The sequence below is a fragment of the Muscardinus avellanarius genome (assembly GCF_963383645.1).
Source record: "Muscardinus avellanarius genome assembly, chromosome: 3".
Classification (NCBI taxonomy): Eukaryota; Metazoa; Chordata; class Mammalia; order Rodentia; family Gliridae; genus Muscardinus; species Muscardinus avellanarius.
This window is the reverse complement of record NC_137788.1, coordinates 114,909,834-114,927,429: the sequence shown is the minus strand read 5'-3', so window position 1 is coordinate 114,927,429 and position 17,596 is coordinate 114,909,834. Positions and strand designations below refer to the sequence as shown.

At 47.7% G+C, this 17,596-nt stretch overlaps 2 protein-coding genes across 6 annotated transcripts in view; both read right to left on the bottom strand.

Moving 5' to 3' along the window:
- The window catches only part of TPM3 (tropomyosin 3), a gene marked incomplete at both ends in the record, with an annotated part of 38,752 nt that extends 38,577 nt beyond the window's left edge, over window positions 1–175 (bottom strand). For all 5 annotated transcript variants that reach the window (XM_080692564.1, XM_080692569.1, XM_080692572.1 and 2 more), the window contains one exon: window positions 59–175. In XM_080692564.1, coding sequence (XP_080548690.1) covers window positions 59–175 — 117 coding nt within the window. The remainder of the gene's footprint in view (window positions 1–58) is intronic.
- An 11,500-nt stretch (window positions 176–11,675) lies between these two features.
- Window positions 11,676–16,386, bottom strand: CFAP141 (cilia and flagella associated protein 141; the record flags this gene model as incomplete). Its single annotated transcript, XM_080692541.1, has 4 exons — window positions 11,676–11,777; window positions 12,441–12,570; window positions 15,547–15,587; window positions 16,354–16,386. 4 exons carry the CDS (start codon window positions 16,384–16,386, stop codon window positions 11,676–11,678), a joined length of 306 nt encoding a protein of 101 aa, XP_080548667.1.
- Between the last annotated feature and the right edge of the window lie 1,210 nt (window positions 16,387–17,596).

Sequence of the window (17,596 nt, the reverse complement as noted above, 5' to 3'; positions counted from 1 at the left end):
TTTCCTGTGCAGAGCCCCTCAGTCTCACCAGCAGGTGAGAGACCGACGCCACGCCTACCTGTTTGCTCCTCTCTTCTGCCTGCTTCTGCTCGGCCTCCGCCTGCTCTGCCCGGTCCAGGGCGTTCTCCTTGTCCAGCTTCAGCATCTGCATCTTTTTCTTGATGGCCTCCATCATGAGCCGCCGCGGTGGGTGAGATCACCTGCGAACACAGGAGAACCAGAGACAGGAAAGGAGGGGCTGCTGCCTGAGCGGCTAGCAGTCACCGGCCCAAGCCTTATATCTGTGCTCCCGGCCCCGCCTCTCATTCCTGATAGGGTTTTTCCAGCTCCCTCCACCCCATCATTGTTCTCCTTGGGGAACACAGGGTGAGACACACTGATGAACTGACATCACCACCAAAAAAATAAGAACAGCTGAAGCTGATTTTAGACAATGGAAAGAGGGGGAAGGGGAGAGGTTCTCCCCCTCCCCCTCCATAACTCTCCCTAAAACTGGGCAGCTCTTTGGGTATTTTCAAAGGTGTGGACAGAGGAAGGGAGAAAACTGAAATGGCGGGGTTGACTTTGGGACTATTCTAGAATGACGTCTTCACCCCGAGGGTCCTCGTTGCCCTTCCGTTCCCTCCAGGATGTCCCCACACTGCTGGATGCGGACCAGATTCTACTCATGGAGTTTCATCTGGTGATTGCTGGTATTCAGGGACCTTGGGCAGTAGTGAAGAGGGGAGGTCACTCATGAGCCTTGACAAGTCCCCCAGATCCCCAGATCAAATGGCCGCGCTATTTTGGGAGTCTCTAATTGGCAAGGGAGACGTGGTTCTTCTCCCGCTGAGCGCCACAAGAATGTAGTAAGAGGGTATGCTTGCGATATGGAATCCCACCCCGGAGCTTCCAGTGGGGTGGGGAGAGAAAGAGGGAGTGTGATGCTAATCCACATAAAATCATGCCCTCTGTGGCCCATAGTGATTAAAAAATATTTTTTAAATTTCTTTGTGGTACTAAAGATTGAACCCAGGGGTTTCTGCCACTGAGCTATACCCCCAGCCTATCTTACTTTTTATTTTATTTATTTATTTATTTATTTATTTATTTATTTTGGTGGTACTGGGGGTGGAACCCAGAGGCTTTCTACCTCCAGGCTATACTCCCATACCTATTTTTATATTTTATTTGGAAACAGGGTCTCACTAAGTTGCTGAGAGCCTCACTAAGTAACTGAGGCTGGCTTTGAACCTGTGCGATCCTCCTGTCTCAGCCTCCCAAGCGCGGGGATTACAAGTGTGCGCCACCACGCCCGGCTTACTTTTTATTTAAAGACAAGGTCTCACTAAGTTGCTGAGAGCCTTGCTAAGTTGCTGAGGCTGGCTTCGAACCTGGGATCCTCCTGTCTCAGACTCCCAAGTACTAGGATTACAAGCGTGCGCCACCACGCCCAGCTTTCTCTCTGGTTTAGATCCAAAACATGCCCATGTTCCCACTTGGTGCAATTAACAGGTGGCAACTGATCCCTGTACGCTGGCACCATACACCCAAGAGCATGCCAAGGGAGAGGTGGGCACTGCTCAAGGTGACCGGAGATATCTGGGTGAATATAAATGGCTCTAGTCATAATGTCAAGGAGAGTTAGTGTTAACGCTGAGCTTCAGCGAGGCAGGGACTGAGAAACCCATCAAGACAGAGACTGAGAAGAGGCAGAGTCCACTCATGAGAGCTAAAACAGCAGTAGCAGACTATGAGCGGTAGACTAGATGACCAAGCATCAGCCCACCTGGAGGAAGGCAGAAAAACCAGACACCTACCCTGGAGACCAGCGGAGAGAGGCTACAGAACCAGGGCAACAGGGAGGGGACGCAGTGGATTTGGGGAGAGGTGGATAGCAGGACAAGAAGAGAAGCAAAAGAGATGAAGCCCTTCTAATGGAAGGGGACAAGATAAGAAAGATTCAGTTTTCACGTTCTGGTTCTCTCCTCCTTCCACAACAGCCCTTCAAGTTAAAAATTGAAATCTATAGCCAGGAGTGGTGGCACATGCTTGTAATCCCAGCGCTCTGGAGGCTGAGACAGGAGGATCACACAGGTTCGAGGTCAGCCTCAGCTACTTAGTGAGGCTCTCAGCAACTTGGTGAGACCCTGTTTCCAAATAAAGTATAAAATAGGTCTGGGAGTATAGCCCGGAGGTAGAAGAGCCAGTACCACAATAAAATAAAATAAAAGTGAAATCTACAGAGGTCACACCTACTGATCTTTCAAGGGGTCTGGGAGAGAAGAGGTTCAGTTTTAAAAAAAAGACAGGAGCTGCAGAGCATCAGAAGTTGAGGCGGAGAAGAGAGGTATGGCAGGGTGTGGTGGTACATGCCTGTATGCCTGTATTCCCAGTTTTGGGGAGGCTGAGACCAGATGATCACAGGTTCGAAGCCAGTCTCAGCAACTTAGCAAAACCCTGTTTCAAAACAGAAAATAAAAAGGGCTAGGGGTGTAGCTTGGGGGTAGAATGCTCCTGTGTTCAATCCCTAGCACCACCAGAGAGAGGGGGAAGAGAGAGAGAGAGAGAGAGAGAGAGAGAGAGAGAGAGAGATGCTGAATTGCCTACCGCTGTCAGGATACGTTTGACATTTAGTTGATTCTCAATTAAACAACCCAATATCAAACATATCACACAGAAGCAGACAGGAGAGCCTTGGTGGTCATCTGCCTTCCTTCTCACTGCAAAGGAAGGTCAGGGCAGAGTTAGGTATGGTGATACACCCCGTAAACCAGCACTTGAGAGGCTGAGACAGGAGGATCAACGGTTCGAGGCCAGCCTCAACAACTTAACAGGACCCTGTTTCAAAATAAAAGAATGAAAAGTTTTTGGGGTGTATCTCAGGGGTAGGATGTTCCTGGGTTCAATTCCCAGTACCAAAAGGAAAAAAAGGAAGGGAGAAAGAAAAAAAGAAAAAGACAGAGTCAGGCATGGTGGTACTCATTTGTAATCCCAGCATTTGGGAGGCTGAGACAGGAGGATCGTGGTTTGCAGCCAGTCTCAGCTTAGTGAGGCCCTTTGCAACTCAGTGAGACCCTGTTTCAAATAATGAATAAAAAATAGGGCTGAGGGTGCAGCTCAGAGGTAAAATGCCCCTGGGTTTCATCCTCAGCACCACAGAAAGCGAGAAAGAAAGAAGAAAGGAAGGAAGGAAGGAAGGAAGGAAGGAAAAAGAAAGAGAAAAAAGAAAGAGAGAAAGAGAGAAAGTCGTTCGGTCAGGGCAGACTCCAGGAGCCAGCCATGTCTAGAAGGAAAGCCATCTTCATCGTGAAGGGCGCTGACCCTGCGCTTCGCCCCCAACACAGCTGCCGCCTGGTTATCTGCCCTTCGTGCCGTCCCTGCCCCGGTGCCTCTCCCACCAGGCCTGGGCTCTGCCCGGTCACGTTGGCCCGAAGCAGGAAGAATACTGGGCAGGGCTCCATATCCGGGCACCCATCATCCCCCAAAGCTCCCACTCCGAGCTCGTCCACGTTCTGTCCCAGCGCCAGCGCCCAGGAGATCGGCGGCGTCAGCAGTTCCTCATCAGCTTGGCCACCTGCTCTTGTGGACGCCACAGCAGCCGCCCCGGGGGCCTGGCCAGGGACGGCCAAGGGCGTGGATGTCCTGCTGTCCCTCTCCAGCAGAATCCTAGGCCTTCCAGATCTACCCCCGCCACTGCTGGGGTCCTCCCAGGGGACGTCATCATGGCACCAGCTGCTCTTAAGTGCCACAGACAAGTAGGCCGGAGAAACCTCTAGGACGCAGGGCTGCTGATTTCTGCCATCTTGTCCTCCCCTTCTCCCCACTCCTGCAAGCATCTTCCGCAAAGACACCCTCAGCTGTTCAAAACAGAAGAGTGAAGCCAGGCATGGGGGCGCACACATTTGGGAGGCTGAGACAGGAGGATCACGGTTCACAGACAGCCTCACCTGTTCCACCCCCAGTACAACAACAACAACAAAAAATTGGGGGTGTAGCTCAGGGGTAGAATGTTCGTGGGTTCAATCCCCAATACCAAAAGGAAAAAATAAAAAGAAAGAGAGAGAAAGAAAGAGTCAGCCATGATGGTGCATGCTTGTCATCCTAGCATTCGGGAGGCTGAGACAGGAGGATCGTGGTTCATGGCCAGCCTCAGCTACATAGTGAGGCCCTTTGCAACTCAGTGAGATCCTGTTTCAAAATAAAGAATAAGAAATAGGGCTGGGGGGTAGCTCAGAGGTAGAATCCCCCTGTGTTCTATCCCTAGTACCACGTTAAAAAAAAAAAAAGAGCCGGGCGTGGTGGCGCACGCTTGTAATCCCCGCACTTGGGAGGTGGAGACAGGAGGATGGTACAGATTTGAAGCCAGATGCGCTGACTTAAGAAACCCTGTTCCCAAATTTTAAAAAAGTATAAAAATAGGTCTGGGAGTGTAGCCCGGAGGTAGAAAGGTTTCCAGGAACCCCAGTACCACCAAAAAAAATAAATAAATAAATAAAAATAAAAAATAAAAAACCAGGCTGAGGGTGTAATTCAAAGGTAGAATGTCCCGCTGGGCGTGGTGGCGCACGCTTGTAATCCCCGCGCTTGGGAGGCAGAGACAGGAGGATCGCCCAAGTTCGAAGCCAGCCGCGCACGCTGGCTTAGGAGACCCTGTTTCCAAATAAAAATGTAAAAATAGGTCTGGGAGTGTAGCCTGGAGGTAGAAGGGCTTCCAGGAACCCCAGTACCACCACCAAAAAAAAAAAAACAAAGGTAGAATGTCCCTAGGTTCCATCCCCAGTACTGCAAAGGAGAGAGTGGGGGGGGGAGCACCACGCTAGGGATGTAGCTCAGAGTTAGAATGCCCCTGGGTTCCATCCCCAGTACCATACACACACACACACACACAAAAAAAAAAAAAAAAAAAAAAAAAAAGGAAAGAAAGATGGAAAGAAAGAAAAAAAAAAAGGGTGAGCTGACTCCCTGGCGGACTCCATCCAGAAGAGAAACTTATATTCTCTCCTGCCTGGTCAAATGGGAACTGGAGCTTTAGATCAGGGGTGAGGGAGGAGATCCCCCTGCAGGAAGCAGCCCACGGACCTTGGGACTCCCCTCCTTTTCTGGGCTTTTTACCACAAGAACTCCTGAGCTGGCTTCTCCAAGCATCTTCCTTCCCGGGGCTCCAGCCCGGCCCCTTCTCGGGGGACTCTCTTTTCTCTCTTTTGGAGAGAATCAAGTCTCCTGTAAGTCCTGTGGCAGCAGACGCATCTGTCCACTTGGCTGAAAGGAGCCGAGTTATAGCTCCACAGGGGCTGGGGGCTTGGGTGGAAGTGTGAGGTGGGAGGACGCTGCGTTAGCCCCCAGGCCTGTTCCATGTGTCCTCGTTCCCATTCCCAGTAGTCTGCCCCCCCTGCCCTGCATAGACCAACTCCACAGTGACCTTGCTTTCGATCCATAGCTTGTTCCAAGCCCCGGTCGATTTCTGCCATGTCTAACACATGGGCACTCAGACATCAAGGGAGGCATTTGTGCTGGTGCCTCCTATGCCTTTGTTATTTTGTGGCTCCCAAAGGGTGTACAGACACACACACACACAGATTTTTTTTTTTTTTTTGTGGTACTGGGGATTAAACCCAGAGACCTTCTACCTCTGGGCTACACTCCCAGATGTATTCTATATTTTATTTTTGAAACGGTCTCACTAAGTTGCTGAGAACCACACTATGTAGCTGAGTCTGGCTTCAAACCTGCGCCATCCTCCTGTCTCAGCCTCCCAAGCGCTGGGGTTATAAGCGTGCGCCAGCACATCTGGTTTGTACTTAAATATTTTGTACTGGGGATGGAACCCAGAGATATTCTACATCCAAGCTGCACCCAGAATCCTACTTTGTGTTTCATTTTGGAACAGTCTCAAGAACCGGGCGTGGTGGCGCACGCTTGTAAACCCAGCATTCAGGAGGCTGAGACAGGAGGATGGGGTTTGCAGCCAGCCTCAGCTGCTTAGTGAGGCCCTTTGCGACTCAGTGAGACCCTGTTTCAAAATAAAGAATAGAGCCAGGCATGGTGATGTACGCTTGTAATCCCAGTGCTTGGGAGGCTGAGACAGGAGGATCGCGCAGGTTCGAATCAGCCTCAGCTACTTAGTGAGGCTCTCAGCAACTTAGTGAACCCTGTTTCCAAATAAAGTATAAATGAGTCTGGGAGTATAGGCTGGAGGTAGAAAAGCCCCTGGGTTCCACTCCCAGTACCACCAAAAAAAAAAAAAAAAAAAAAAGAATAAAAGCCAGGCGTGGTGGCGCCACACTTATAACCCCAGCATTCAGGAGACTGAAACAGGAGGATCACAGTTTGCGGACAGCCTCAGCTACTTAGTTAGACCCTATTTCAAAATAGAGAATAAAAAATAGGGCAGAGGGTGTAGCTTGGAGGTCAAATGCCCCTGGGTTCCATCCCTAGACCCCCCCCACACACATACACACACAAAAAAAGAATAAAAAATAGGGCTGGGGGCCGGGCATGATGGCGCACGCTTGTAATCCCCGCGCTTGGGAAGCGGAGACAGGAGGATCGCGCCCTTTCGAAGCCAGCCACGTGCGCTGACTTAGGAGACCCTGTTTCCAAATAAAAATGTAAAAATAGGTCTGGGAGTGTAGCCCAGAGGTAGAAGGGCTTCCAGGAACTCCAGTACAAAAAAAAAAAAAAAAAGTATAAAATAGCCGGGCATGGTGGCGCACGCTTGTAATCCCTGCGCTTGGGAGGCAGAGACAGGAGGGTCGCGCTGGTTCGGAGGCAGCCTCGCTGGTTTACGCGACCCTGTTTCCAAATAAAAAAAATATATGTAAAATAGGTCTGGGAGTGTAGCCTGGAGGTAGAAGGGTTTCAGGAACCCCAGTACCACCAAAAAAAAAAAAAAAAAAAAAAAATAGGGCTATGGGTGTAGCTCAAAGGTAGAATGCACCTGGGTTTTATCCCCAGTACTGCAAAAAGTGAGAAAGGAAGGAAGAAAGAAAGAAGGAAAAAAGAAAGAAAGAAAGAAGAAAGAAAGTCTCATTAAGTTGCTGAGGCTGGACTTGGACTTGAGATCCTCAATTGGTATTACAGGATTTACAGGTTTACTCCACCCTGCGCAGTTAATTTTTACTTCTTTGCCCCTGATCCCATTCTAGTTCCCTTCTCTGAGAACTCTGCCCACACTGGGGAACCAGAGGCCAGAGGAAGAGAGTCCAGGAAAGAGAAGCAGGGACAGAAAGGCCATTAATGAGCCGGGCATGGTAGCACACCTTTGTAATCCCAGCATTCGGGAGGCGGAGACTGGAGGATCCGGTTCAGGACAGCCTCAGCTACTTAGTGCGCCCCTTTGCAACTCAGTGAGACCCTGTTTCAAAATAAAGTCTAAAAAATAGGGCTGGGGGTGTAGCTTGGAGGTAGAATGTCCCTGGGTTCCATCCCCAGTACTGCCAAAAAAAAAAAAAAAAAAAAAAGGACATTAGTGTTTGGGGTCTGGGGGAACAGAAGCAGGCCAGGCTGGAAATGTCAGGGAGCACAGCATTCTTGGAAGGAGACTTTGGATGCCATATGCAGGCAGAAACATCACACTGCCCCAGGAAAGCCCCCCAACTCCCCTGAGGTGCTCCCTGTGCAGCCATTTCAAACAGGATGAGCCCTGAGCTGGGGGCTAGGGGCTGGAGGAGGTGTCAGCTGCAGAGGGGAGAGGCTGGAAGGGTAGGAGGCTTGATGTGATGGGAGCAGACAGGGCGGGCAGAGAGGGCCGCGAGGCCAGCGCTTCGGGGGCCAGCCTGCCAATACGGAGCCCGCCTGGCGCTGACAAGCCCTGCAGTAAGAGGCCAAGGTCAGGGACCAGGCAGAGGGGATGGGGCGCCATTCTGTGGTTCTAAAGGAACAGAGAAAGAGGGATAAAGAAATAAATAGAAGAGATTGGTGAGTGTGGTCGGAGATATGGGCAACGCAGGTAACGAAGTGGAAATAGGCAAAAACTATGACAGGGGCAGGAAAACATCATTCTGGGTTACCATTTAAATTGGACATTCTGTGTGGCTTTCTGCTAGTGCTTTATTTAATCTCCAATGAGGTAGGCATAATCTTTTTTATGGTACTGGGGATGGAACCCAGGGGCCTTCTACCTTTGGGCTACACTTCCAGACTATAGATAATGTGTATGTACCCAGGGGCATTCTACCTCCAAGCTACACCCCCAGTCCTGTTTTTTAGTCTTTTTATTATTTATTTATTTTATTTTTGTAGTTACTGGGGATGGAACCCAGGGGTATTCTACTCTGAGCTATATCCCCAGCCCTATTTTTTTGTTCTTTATTTGAAACAGGGTCTCACTGAGTTGCAAAGGGCATCACTAAATAGTAGCCAAGGCTGTCTGCGAACCGCGATCCTCCTGTCTCAGCCTCCCGAATGCCACCACGCCTGGCTCAGTTTTATTTCTTATTTGGAAACAGGGTCTCACTAGGTTGCTGAGAGCCTCATCAAATTGCCGAGGCTGGCCAAGAGCCTGTAATCCTCCTGTCTCAGCCTCCCAAGTACTAGAATTACAAGTGTTCACCACCATGCCAGGCTTTTATTTTGTATTTTGAAATAAGTTCTCATTAAGTTGCTGATAGTCTGAATAAGTTGCAGTGGCCAGCTCTGAGCCTGCAATCCATTCTCAGCTTCCAAGTACTGGGATTACAGGTGTGCTCGACCACACCCAGCAAAATGACACTTGAACTGGATTATCACTTGGCTGCCTAGTGGCAAACTAACAGGACTTGGCCTGCGAGGGGGAAAATGAGGGCACTGGGCCATTCCACCTGCTTTATGTTAGGTAATCCTCAAAATGACCTAAGTATCTGGGCGTGGTGGCACACGCTTGTAATCCCAGCATTCAGGAGACTGAGACAGGAGGATTGCGGTTCACGGACAGCCTCACCTACTTAGTGAGGCCCTTTGCAACTCATGAGACCCTATTTCAAAATAAAGAATAAAAAATAGGCCGGGCGTGGTGGCGCATGCTTGTAATCCCCATGCTTGCGAGGCGGAGACAGGAGGATCGCGCAGGCTCGAAGCCAGCCATGCTGGCTTAAGAGACTCTGTTTCCAAATAAAAATATAAAAAATAGGTCTGAGAATATAGCCCGGAGGTAGAAGGGCTTCCAGAAACCCCAGTACCACACAAAAAAAATTAAGTAAAAAGAATAAAAAATAGGCTGGAAGTGTTGCTCAGAGGTAGAGTGCCCCTAATTACCCCCCCCCCAAAAAAAAGTGAGTTTGGAGAGGGGAGTGTGTAAAATCCAAGAAATCAAGATTGTGGTAGTTAAGAACAACTCAAGCCCACCTGATGGTGCCCACCTGTAATCAAAGTACTTGAGAAGCTAAGACAGGAGGATTGCAGGTTCACAGCCAGACTCAGCAACTTAGCAAGGCCCTGTTTCCAAATAAAGTAAAAGTGAGATTGGAGTGTAATTTTGCTTATCCTACTCACCTTTCGGCCTTGCACCCTCAACAGGCTAGTATAGTTTATGAAACAATACTTAGGGGCAATTCAGCTTATGGTCCTACGAGCCCAGTATAGCCCCTTGGGTCAGGTGTCTGCTGAGGTCCCAAATGAATGAATGATTTAATTCCCATAAAAGAAAAGGGGGGAATGTAGGACTGAAGTGGGGCCATGACAGGCTTCATCCATACAGCAAACGCTAGGCCTGAGTTTCAGTTTCCCAGGAATACAACTAGCAGTTAAGTGCCAGTTTTGGCCCCTGGGTCAGGATGAAAAACTCCCAACCAACCCCAGGAGACACGAACAAAATGGGAGGCACCAAGTGTCCTGTCTGTTGCTTGTGATAACAGCAGTAAAAATTCCTTTTGGTCTAAAGATAACTCATTTGTAAATCAGCCCGAGTGTCTGAAATGTAAATCACAGCCCACCCGAATGACTGAAATGTATAAAACTGCCTTGGAACAAAGACTCGGGGTCCTTGTCAAGACTCCACTGCGTTGGAGGACTTGGACCCGAGCTCCAGCTAGTTCCCCAATAGACCCCTTCTGGTGTTTGCATTATTGTGTGTGGTGGTGGTCTCTCTCCCCCAGGGGTCCTGGACTTTGAGTATAACAGGAGATGGGTATGTAAAATCCAGGAAATCAAGATTATGGTAGTTAAGAACAAATCAGCTGGGTGTGGTGGTGCATGCTTATAATCCCAGCATTTGGGAGGCTGAGACCGGAGGATCGAGGTTTGTGGACAGCCTCAGCTACTACTTAGTGAGGCCCTTTGCAATGCAGTGAGACCCTGTTTCCAGATAAAGAATAAAAAATAGGACTAGGGATGTAGCTCAGAGGTAGAATGCCCCTGGGATCCATCCCTAGCACTGCAAAATAAATAAATAAATAAATAAATAAATAAATAAATAAATAAATAAATAAATAAATAAAATAAAAATTAGGACAGGGGGTGTAACTTGGAGGCAGAATGCCTCTGGTTCCACTCCCAGACCCTCAAAATAAATAAATATGAAAAATAAGAATAAAAAATAGGGCTGGGGCCCAGGCGTGGTAGCTCACACTTGTAATCCCAGCATTCTGGAGTCAGAGACCAGAGGATTGAGGTTTGGGGATGGCTTCAGCTACTTAGCAAGGCCCTTCACACCTCAGTGAGACCCTGTTTCAAAAATAAAAAGACGCTGGGCGTGGTGGCGCACGCTTGTAATCCCTGCGCTTCGGAGGCAGAGACAGGTCGAAGTCAGCCTCAGTGGCTTAAGAGACCCTGTTTCCAAATAAAATATAAAATAGGTCTGGGAGTGTAGCCTGGAGGTAGAAGGGTTCCATCCCCAGTACCACCTAAATAAATAAATAAATAAACAAATAAATAAATAAATAAATAAACTAAAAGTAGGGCTGGGGGTGTAGCTCGGAGGTAGAATGCCCCTCGGTTCCATCCCCACTACAGAAATAAATAAATAAAAAGAACAAATCAAATCCGCCTGGTGGTTTCCTCCTGTAATCCCAGTACTTGAGAAGCTGAGAAAGGAGGATCGTAGGTTCGCAGCCAGATTCAACAACTTAGCAAGGCTGTTTCCAAATTAAAAAAAAAAATTGGGGGGAGTGGTGAGTTGGCCTGGGCCACCCTCCCCCCTCATGCCATTTTGGCATGGGGCTGTAACTATTTTCTGTATTTCTATTTCCTGTATTTCTATCTTTTTAATAAACGTCTTCAAATCTTCAGCAACTGTCCAAGCTATGCATATTTATTCTTAGCTTAGGACAAGAACCCGCGGTTTAAAAAAAAAGCAAATTAAAAAATAATTGGACTGGGTGGGTGTTGCTCAAAGGTAGAATGCTTGAGTTCAATTCCTAGTAACACACACACACACACACACACACACACACACACACACACACACACACCAAGGGTTAGGGATAAGAGAATGAGCAACGTGGTGTAAGTTTGAACCTTTTAAGAGCTGGCTTTATTTATTAAACTAAATCAGGATTGGATTTTCAACTCCCACTTTAAATCAACTGCTTATCCCACTCTGGCCACAAGGCGTCACTCTTACCATTTTTTTTTTTTTTTTAATTTCCATTGGGGCATCTGGGGGTTGATGGGAGAGCGGGGGCTTTGCCTCAGGTCCAGGCCCAGGGTTGCTTGGGGAAGGAAGTTCAGGGAGGCTAGGTCGGCAGACATGGCGATAGGAAGCGTGTATTCGGAGGCCGTCAGAGTCTCTCCACATAAAAAGCTTTGCCTGTCTGCCTCAGTTCCTCCTGGTACTGCTGATACTCCTTTTCAAACAGCTGGTGTAGGGCAGCTCGCCGCACCTGGTGGGGAGGGCGCAAGAGGATGGTGCGGTCTCTGGCCACCCCGCCTCACATTCGTGCTCCCTCGTTGCTTCCCCACCGCTCCTGTCTTCTGGGCTCTGGACTTAGCTGCAACACTTAGCTAGGCGGTATCGGAGAGGCCGAGCCGGAGGAGAGGAAGCCTACCCGATTTCTCCATGGGTGAAGCCCCATGATTGGCAAATATTGGATGAGAATATATCATGGGATTATAAGCGTGGTGGCTCAAGCTTATAATCCCAGCATTCTGGAGTCTGAGACAGGAGGATCACAGGTTCACGGCCAGCCTCAGCTACTTAGTGAGGCCCTTTGCAACTCAGTGAGACCCTGTTTCAAAATAAAGAATAGAAAAACAGGGCAGGGGGTGTAGCTCAGAGGTCGAATGCCCCTGGGTTCCATCCCCAGACCCGCAATAAATAAATAAATTTTAAAAAATAGGTCTGGGAGTGTAACTCAGAGGTAAAAAGCTCCTGGGTTCCAACTCCAGTACCAAAAAAAAAAAAAAAAAAAAAAAAAAAAGAAAAGAAAAGAAAAGAAAAAGAAAAAGAAAAACCTCAGCGGTAGATGAGATGGGCAAACAATGGGGAGGCTGAGATTTTGAAATCCCAGCAGGCAAAGGCTTTGTGTTGCTTTCCTGAGACTCACCATCAATAGTTGTTTATTGGCCAGGGCCAATTCCTGTTCCATGGCATCCTGCATCCTGAGGACGGCATATGGGTTTCTCCTCTGGCTCAATGTCATCTGCCACAAGCAGTGAGTGTGGGAGCTGTGCCACCTGCCCAAGGGACAGAGGTGGGGGTTGAACAGTTTAGAGTTAGGGGTGAAAATAAACCCAGCAGCCAGGACACTTTGTTATCCAGAACCCCTGTGAACTGTAGAAGACTGCAGAAGTCCCTGAGAGGAGTGGTCCAACGGTCTTAGAACCTAGGATGCATTGAGTACGTTGTCATGCAATCACTACAGTGACTACGAGGCTTGGGTATTGATTTCTTTCTTTTTTTTTCGGTATTGGAGATGGAACCCAGGGACCTTCTATCTCCAGGCTACACTCCCAGACCTATTTTATATTTTATTGGGAAACAGGGTCTCTCTAAGTTGCTGAGAGCCTCACTAAATAGCTGAGGCTGTCCTCAAACCGCAATCCTGTCTCAGCCTCCAGAATGCTAGGATTACAAGCGTGAGTCATTACGCCCAGCTCTCATTTTTTTTTTTTTTTTTGTCTTATTTATTTGGTCCTGGGATGGAACCCGGGAGCATTCTGCCTCCAAGCTATAACTGTAGCCCTATTTTTATTTTAAATAGGGTCTTGCTAGGTTGATGCGAGTCTCACTACTTCCTGAAGCTGTCCTGGAACCTACAATCCTCCTGTCTCAGCCTCCCAAAGACTGGAGAGCCCCAAAATGGAACTCTGTTCCCTTGGTCCCTGGCCTTTCAATACAGACTCTGTATTGGTACATTCTTATCAGTGTTATCAAGGCAGTGGGCTAGTAACTTATTTTTTGCGAGCAGGTGCCTCTGTCTCCAGACAATGCACTTACTAAATGCAGGGGTCAATAATTTATCTTGCTTTTACCTTCTTGTATTGGGTGCCCATCAACTATGGGTGTTTCGAAACAGCACCTGGAGTTTACCTTTCCTATACCAGGCTGGGTCACAAAGAAGAGGAGGTAAACAGAGGCACTGATTGCCTCTACATACTTTTTTTTTTTTTTCTTTTTGTGGTACTGGGGATGGAACCCAGGGGCATTCTACCTCCGAGCTATACCCTCAGCCCTATTTTTTATTCTTTATTTTGAAACAGGGTCTCATTGAGTTGCAAAAGGCCTCGCTAAGTAGCTGAGGCTGTCCACAAATCGCAATCCTCCTGTCTCACCCTCCTGAATGCGGGGATAACAAGCATGCACCACGCCTGGCCTGGCTACCTCTACATACTTCTAAGGCCAAAGGCTTGAATTGTCTCTAGGGCTTCTAAGGCTAAAGGCCTTCATTTCCTTTACATTTCTACTGTTGGTTAATCATTAGAACAAAGGGCAGAGAGCGGGCATTGTAACAGCTGCCTCCCCTCCCTCCTGAGGGCCTGCACAGCACCCAGGCTCTGACTGCCTTTTACATTCTGAAAATTAATACCGGAGCAATTTTCCAACACCAGTATAATACCTCTTAGTTTCACCCCCAGCCCTATTTTATTTTTAGTTTGAAATAGGTCTTGCTAAGTTGTTTACAGCCTCACTAAATTGCAGAGGCTGGTCTTGAACCTGCAATCCTTTTGTCTCAGCCTCCTAAGTACTGGGATGACAAGCATGCACCACCATGTCCCTCCCTTTTTATATAAACTCAGCACTGGGCTGGGTGAGGTGGTGCATGCTTGTAATTCCAGTACTTGGAGGCTGAGACAGGAGGATTTTAGGTTTGCAGTCAGGCTCTGCAATTTAGTGAGGCCCTCTGCAACTTAGTGAGACTGTTTCAAAATAAAGAAAATAGGGCTGGGGTGTAGTCAGAGGTAGAATGCCCCTGGGTTCAATCACCAGTACCAAAAAATTAACAATAATTAATAATAATAATAATAATAATAATAATAAGCCGGGCATGTTGGCACATGCTTGTAATCCCAATACTTGGGGACTAGGCTAAGACAGGAGGACCTCAGATTCTCGGTCAGCCTCAGCAACTTGTGAGGCCCTCTGAAATTTAGTGAGAGCCAGGTGTGGTGGCGCATGCTTGTAATTCCAGTACTAGGGAAACTAAGAACCTTAGCTACTTAGCGAGGCCCTCTGCAACTTAGTGAAAACTTGTTTCAGAAGAAAAAATAAAAAATAGGTTTTGGGGGAGGTAGCTCAGAGGTAAAATGCCCCTGGGTTCAACCCCCAATACCACAAAATAATAATAGTAATAATTAATGATAATATTAATAAGCTAGGTGTGGTGTACTATTTCTGAGCTAAAGTCCTAGCTCTTTTTTTTTTTTTTTTTTTTCTGATATTGAGGGTGGAACCCAGGGGCATTCTATTTCTGAGGTACACCCCTAGCCCTAGTTTTTATTCTTTATTTTGGAACAGCGTCTCACTGAGTTGCAAAGGGCCTAAGTAGCTGAGGCTGTCTGTGAACTGTGATTCTTCTGTCTTAGCCTCCCATATGCTGGGATTACAAGAGCCATGCCTGGCTCCTAGCTTTTTTTTTTTTTTTTTTTTTTTTTTGAAACAGTGTCTTGCTAAATTGTTGGATTTTGGTAAATTGCCAAGGCTCACCTCAAACCTGAAATCCTCATCTCAGGCTCCCAGGTACTGACTGGGATTGCAGGTGTGAGCCATCACGCCTGGTTCTTTTTTTTTTTTTTTTTTTTTTCAGTACTGGGGATTGAACCCAAGGGCATTCTACCTCTGAGTTACACCCCCAGCCATATTTTTTAGTCTTATGTTTGAAATAGGGTCTGAGTTGCAAAGGGCCTCACCAAGTAGCTGAGGCTGTCCTTGAACCCTGATCCTGCAGTCTCCACCTCCTGAAGGCTGGGATTACAAGCCGTGGGCCACCACGCCTGGCTTGGCCCTTTTTGAGATAGCTCTCACTGTACTACCTGGGCTGAGCTTGAATTTGAGATCCTCCTGCCTCAGCCTCCCAGGTAACTGGGATTATAATTGTGCACTGGTTTGTTTTCCTTGATAGGCCCCAAGAAGACAGAGCGGGGTTGGCTCAGGGACCAGAGGATAAAAAGGTCAAATGAAGGGCAAGGGGAGAGAAAAGAAGCAGAGATTACCTGTCAACCATCTTCTTAAGGCCTAAGGCCCTTTGAAAATTCTGTAAAAAAGGAAATTACATACACAATGGAGTTTACTCATCCATAAAGAAAAATTATTTTTTTGGTATGAAAACGAATGGAACTGAAATGTCATGTTAAGTGAGATAAACCAGACTCAGAAAGTCAATGATCTTCTGTTTTCTCTCATATGTGGAAGCCAAAGAAAAAATGTATGTGTGGAGGTGGAGACCTCATGAAAACAGAGCAGTAGAATGGAGGAAGGGGATGGGGTTGGGAGGCAAAAGAGAGATACTAGGGAGTCCAAGTGAACAAATTATGTGCATGTCTAACTATGTAACAATGACTCTCCCTGTTATGTATAATATACCAAAAACATTAAAAAGGGTGATCTGTTGGTGTGCTTTGAACTCCCAAGCATCACCACCAGTACTTTTTTTTTTCGGTACTGGGGATTGAACCCACAGGCATTCTACCTTCAAGCTATACCCCTGCCCTAGTTTTTTTTTTTTTTTTTTTTTTTTTTTTTTTTTTTAACAGAGTCTTGCTGAGTTGCAAAGGGCATAAGTAGCTGAGGCTGTCTGTGAACCGCGGCTGTCTGTGAACCGCGATCCGACTAACTCAGCCTCCCAGATGCTGGGGTTACAGGCTGTGCCACCTCGCCCGGCCTTGGAACCTGTATTTGAGCACTTACTTTGTGCCAGTCTCCCACTCCCGTTCCCAGAATGGCCTTCCATTGGGGATTCCCTGATGACCACCCGTAGGCCTCATGAGGGCGCCTTGACCCAGCCCTCCTCCTCTACATACCTCTTCTACTCTCGTCATCTTCTCCGTAGACATGTCTATAGACATGCTGGAGGAGACGGGGCAGGCCCTCCGTTCTGTTTAGTTTAGTCTGTTTAGTTTCAGTAGTCATAGCAACACTAAGGCCTCCAACAATGACCCTGGGCCTGGGAGTTGATTGGTTACCTGGCCTGTCGCCCTGGAGACCTGAAGGGAATCCTGGCTCTCCAGCCTTCTATTTGTGACACAGGCAAATCAGGGAGCAAGGGCTACAGTTCCTATCGCAGGATTTCTTCTGTCAAGGTCCCAACATTTCTACAGTACTAGGTCCAGGAACAGTCTCTCTACCATGTTCTCTAGAGGCAAAGCCTCCTGTCCTATAGCCTATGGGGAACGTGCAGAAAACATGTGCCTATTTTACTAAAAGGCAACTGCAGAGTAATAAATCATAAGCTTTATTTCTTAATAGCTCATTTTATTAAATAAGTACTTATAAAGTCAGAGCAGTGCATCAACTTACTGGGAAAACCATCCCTTCACATTGTTTTGTATCTTGACACAGATTTGTTCAACTTACCCATGACAGAGTTTTGAACAGGTGTGAAAGGCAGATCCTTGCACATCAGGAAAGTTGTGTTACTGTTCCAACACATCCTGGTGGACGCGGAGCACCAGAGTAACTTGCTACACACAGCACCAACTCCCCCAACCTCAGTCCTGTCTGCCTTTTCCACCAATCAACTCTGAGACACCATAAACCCAAAGAGTTCCCATTCAACTGAGTACAACGGGGGTAGACACAGAAGATACCGCACTTGTCAGCTTTGTGATCAAATATGGCAGGTGACCCATGTCCAGAACAAGTGATTTTTTTTTTTAGTACTGGGAATGGAACCCAGGGGCACCTCTGAGCTAGACCCGCAGCCCTAGATTTATTCTTTATTTTGAAACAGGGTCTCACTAAGTAGCTGAGGCTGTCTCAGCCTCTTGAGTACTGGGATTACAAGTATGTGCCACCACCCTGGCTGAAACAAGTGATTTTTTTAAAAAAAGAAGCTTTAACAAGAACAAGAATAACATCTGAATTCAAATCCACAAAAAAGTGCTACTGAGGGAAAACAAATCTTAGCTTATGTTCTGCAAGTGCCCATAAGGAGGGGCGGGGACGACCCTGCAGACAAGAGCTCCAGCCCGGCGCAGGGACGCTGGTGAGGCCCAGGCTGGCGCAGGCGCTGTCTCGCCGCCCACCTGCCCGGTGGGCGCTCCA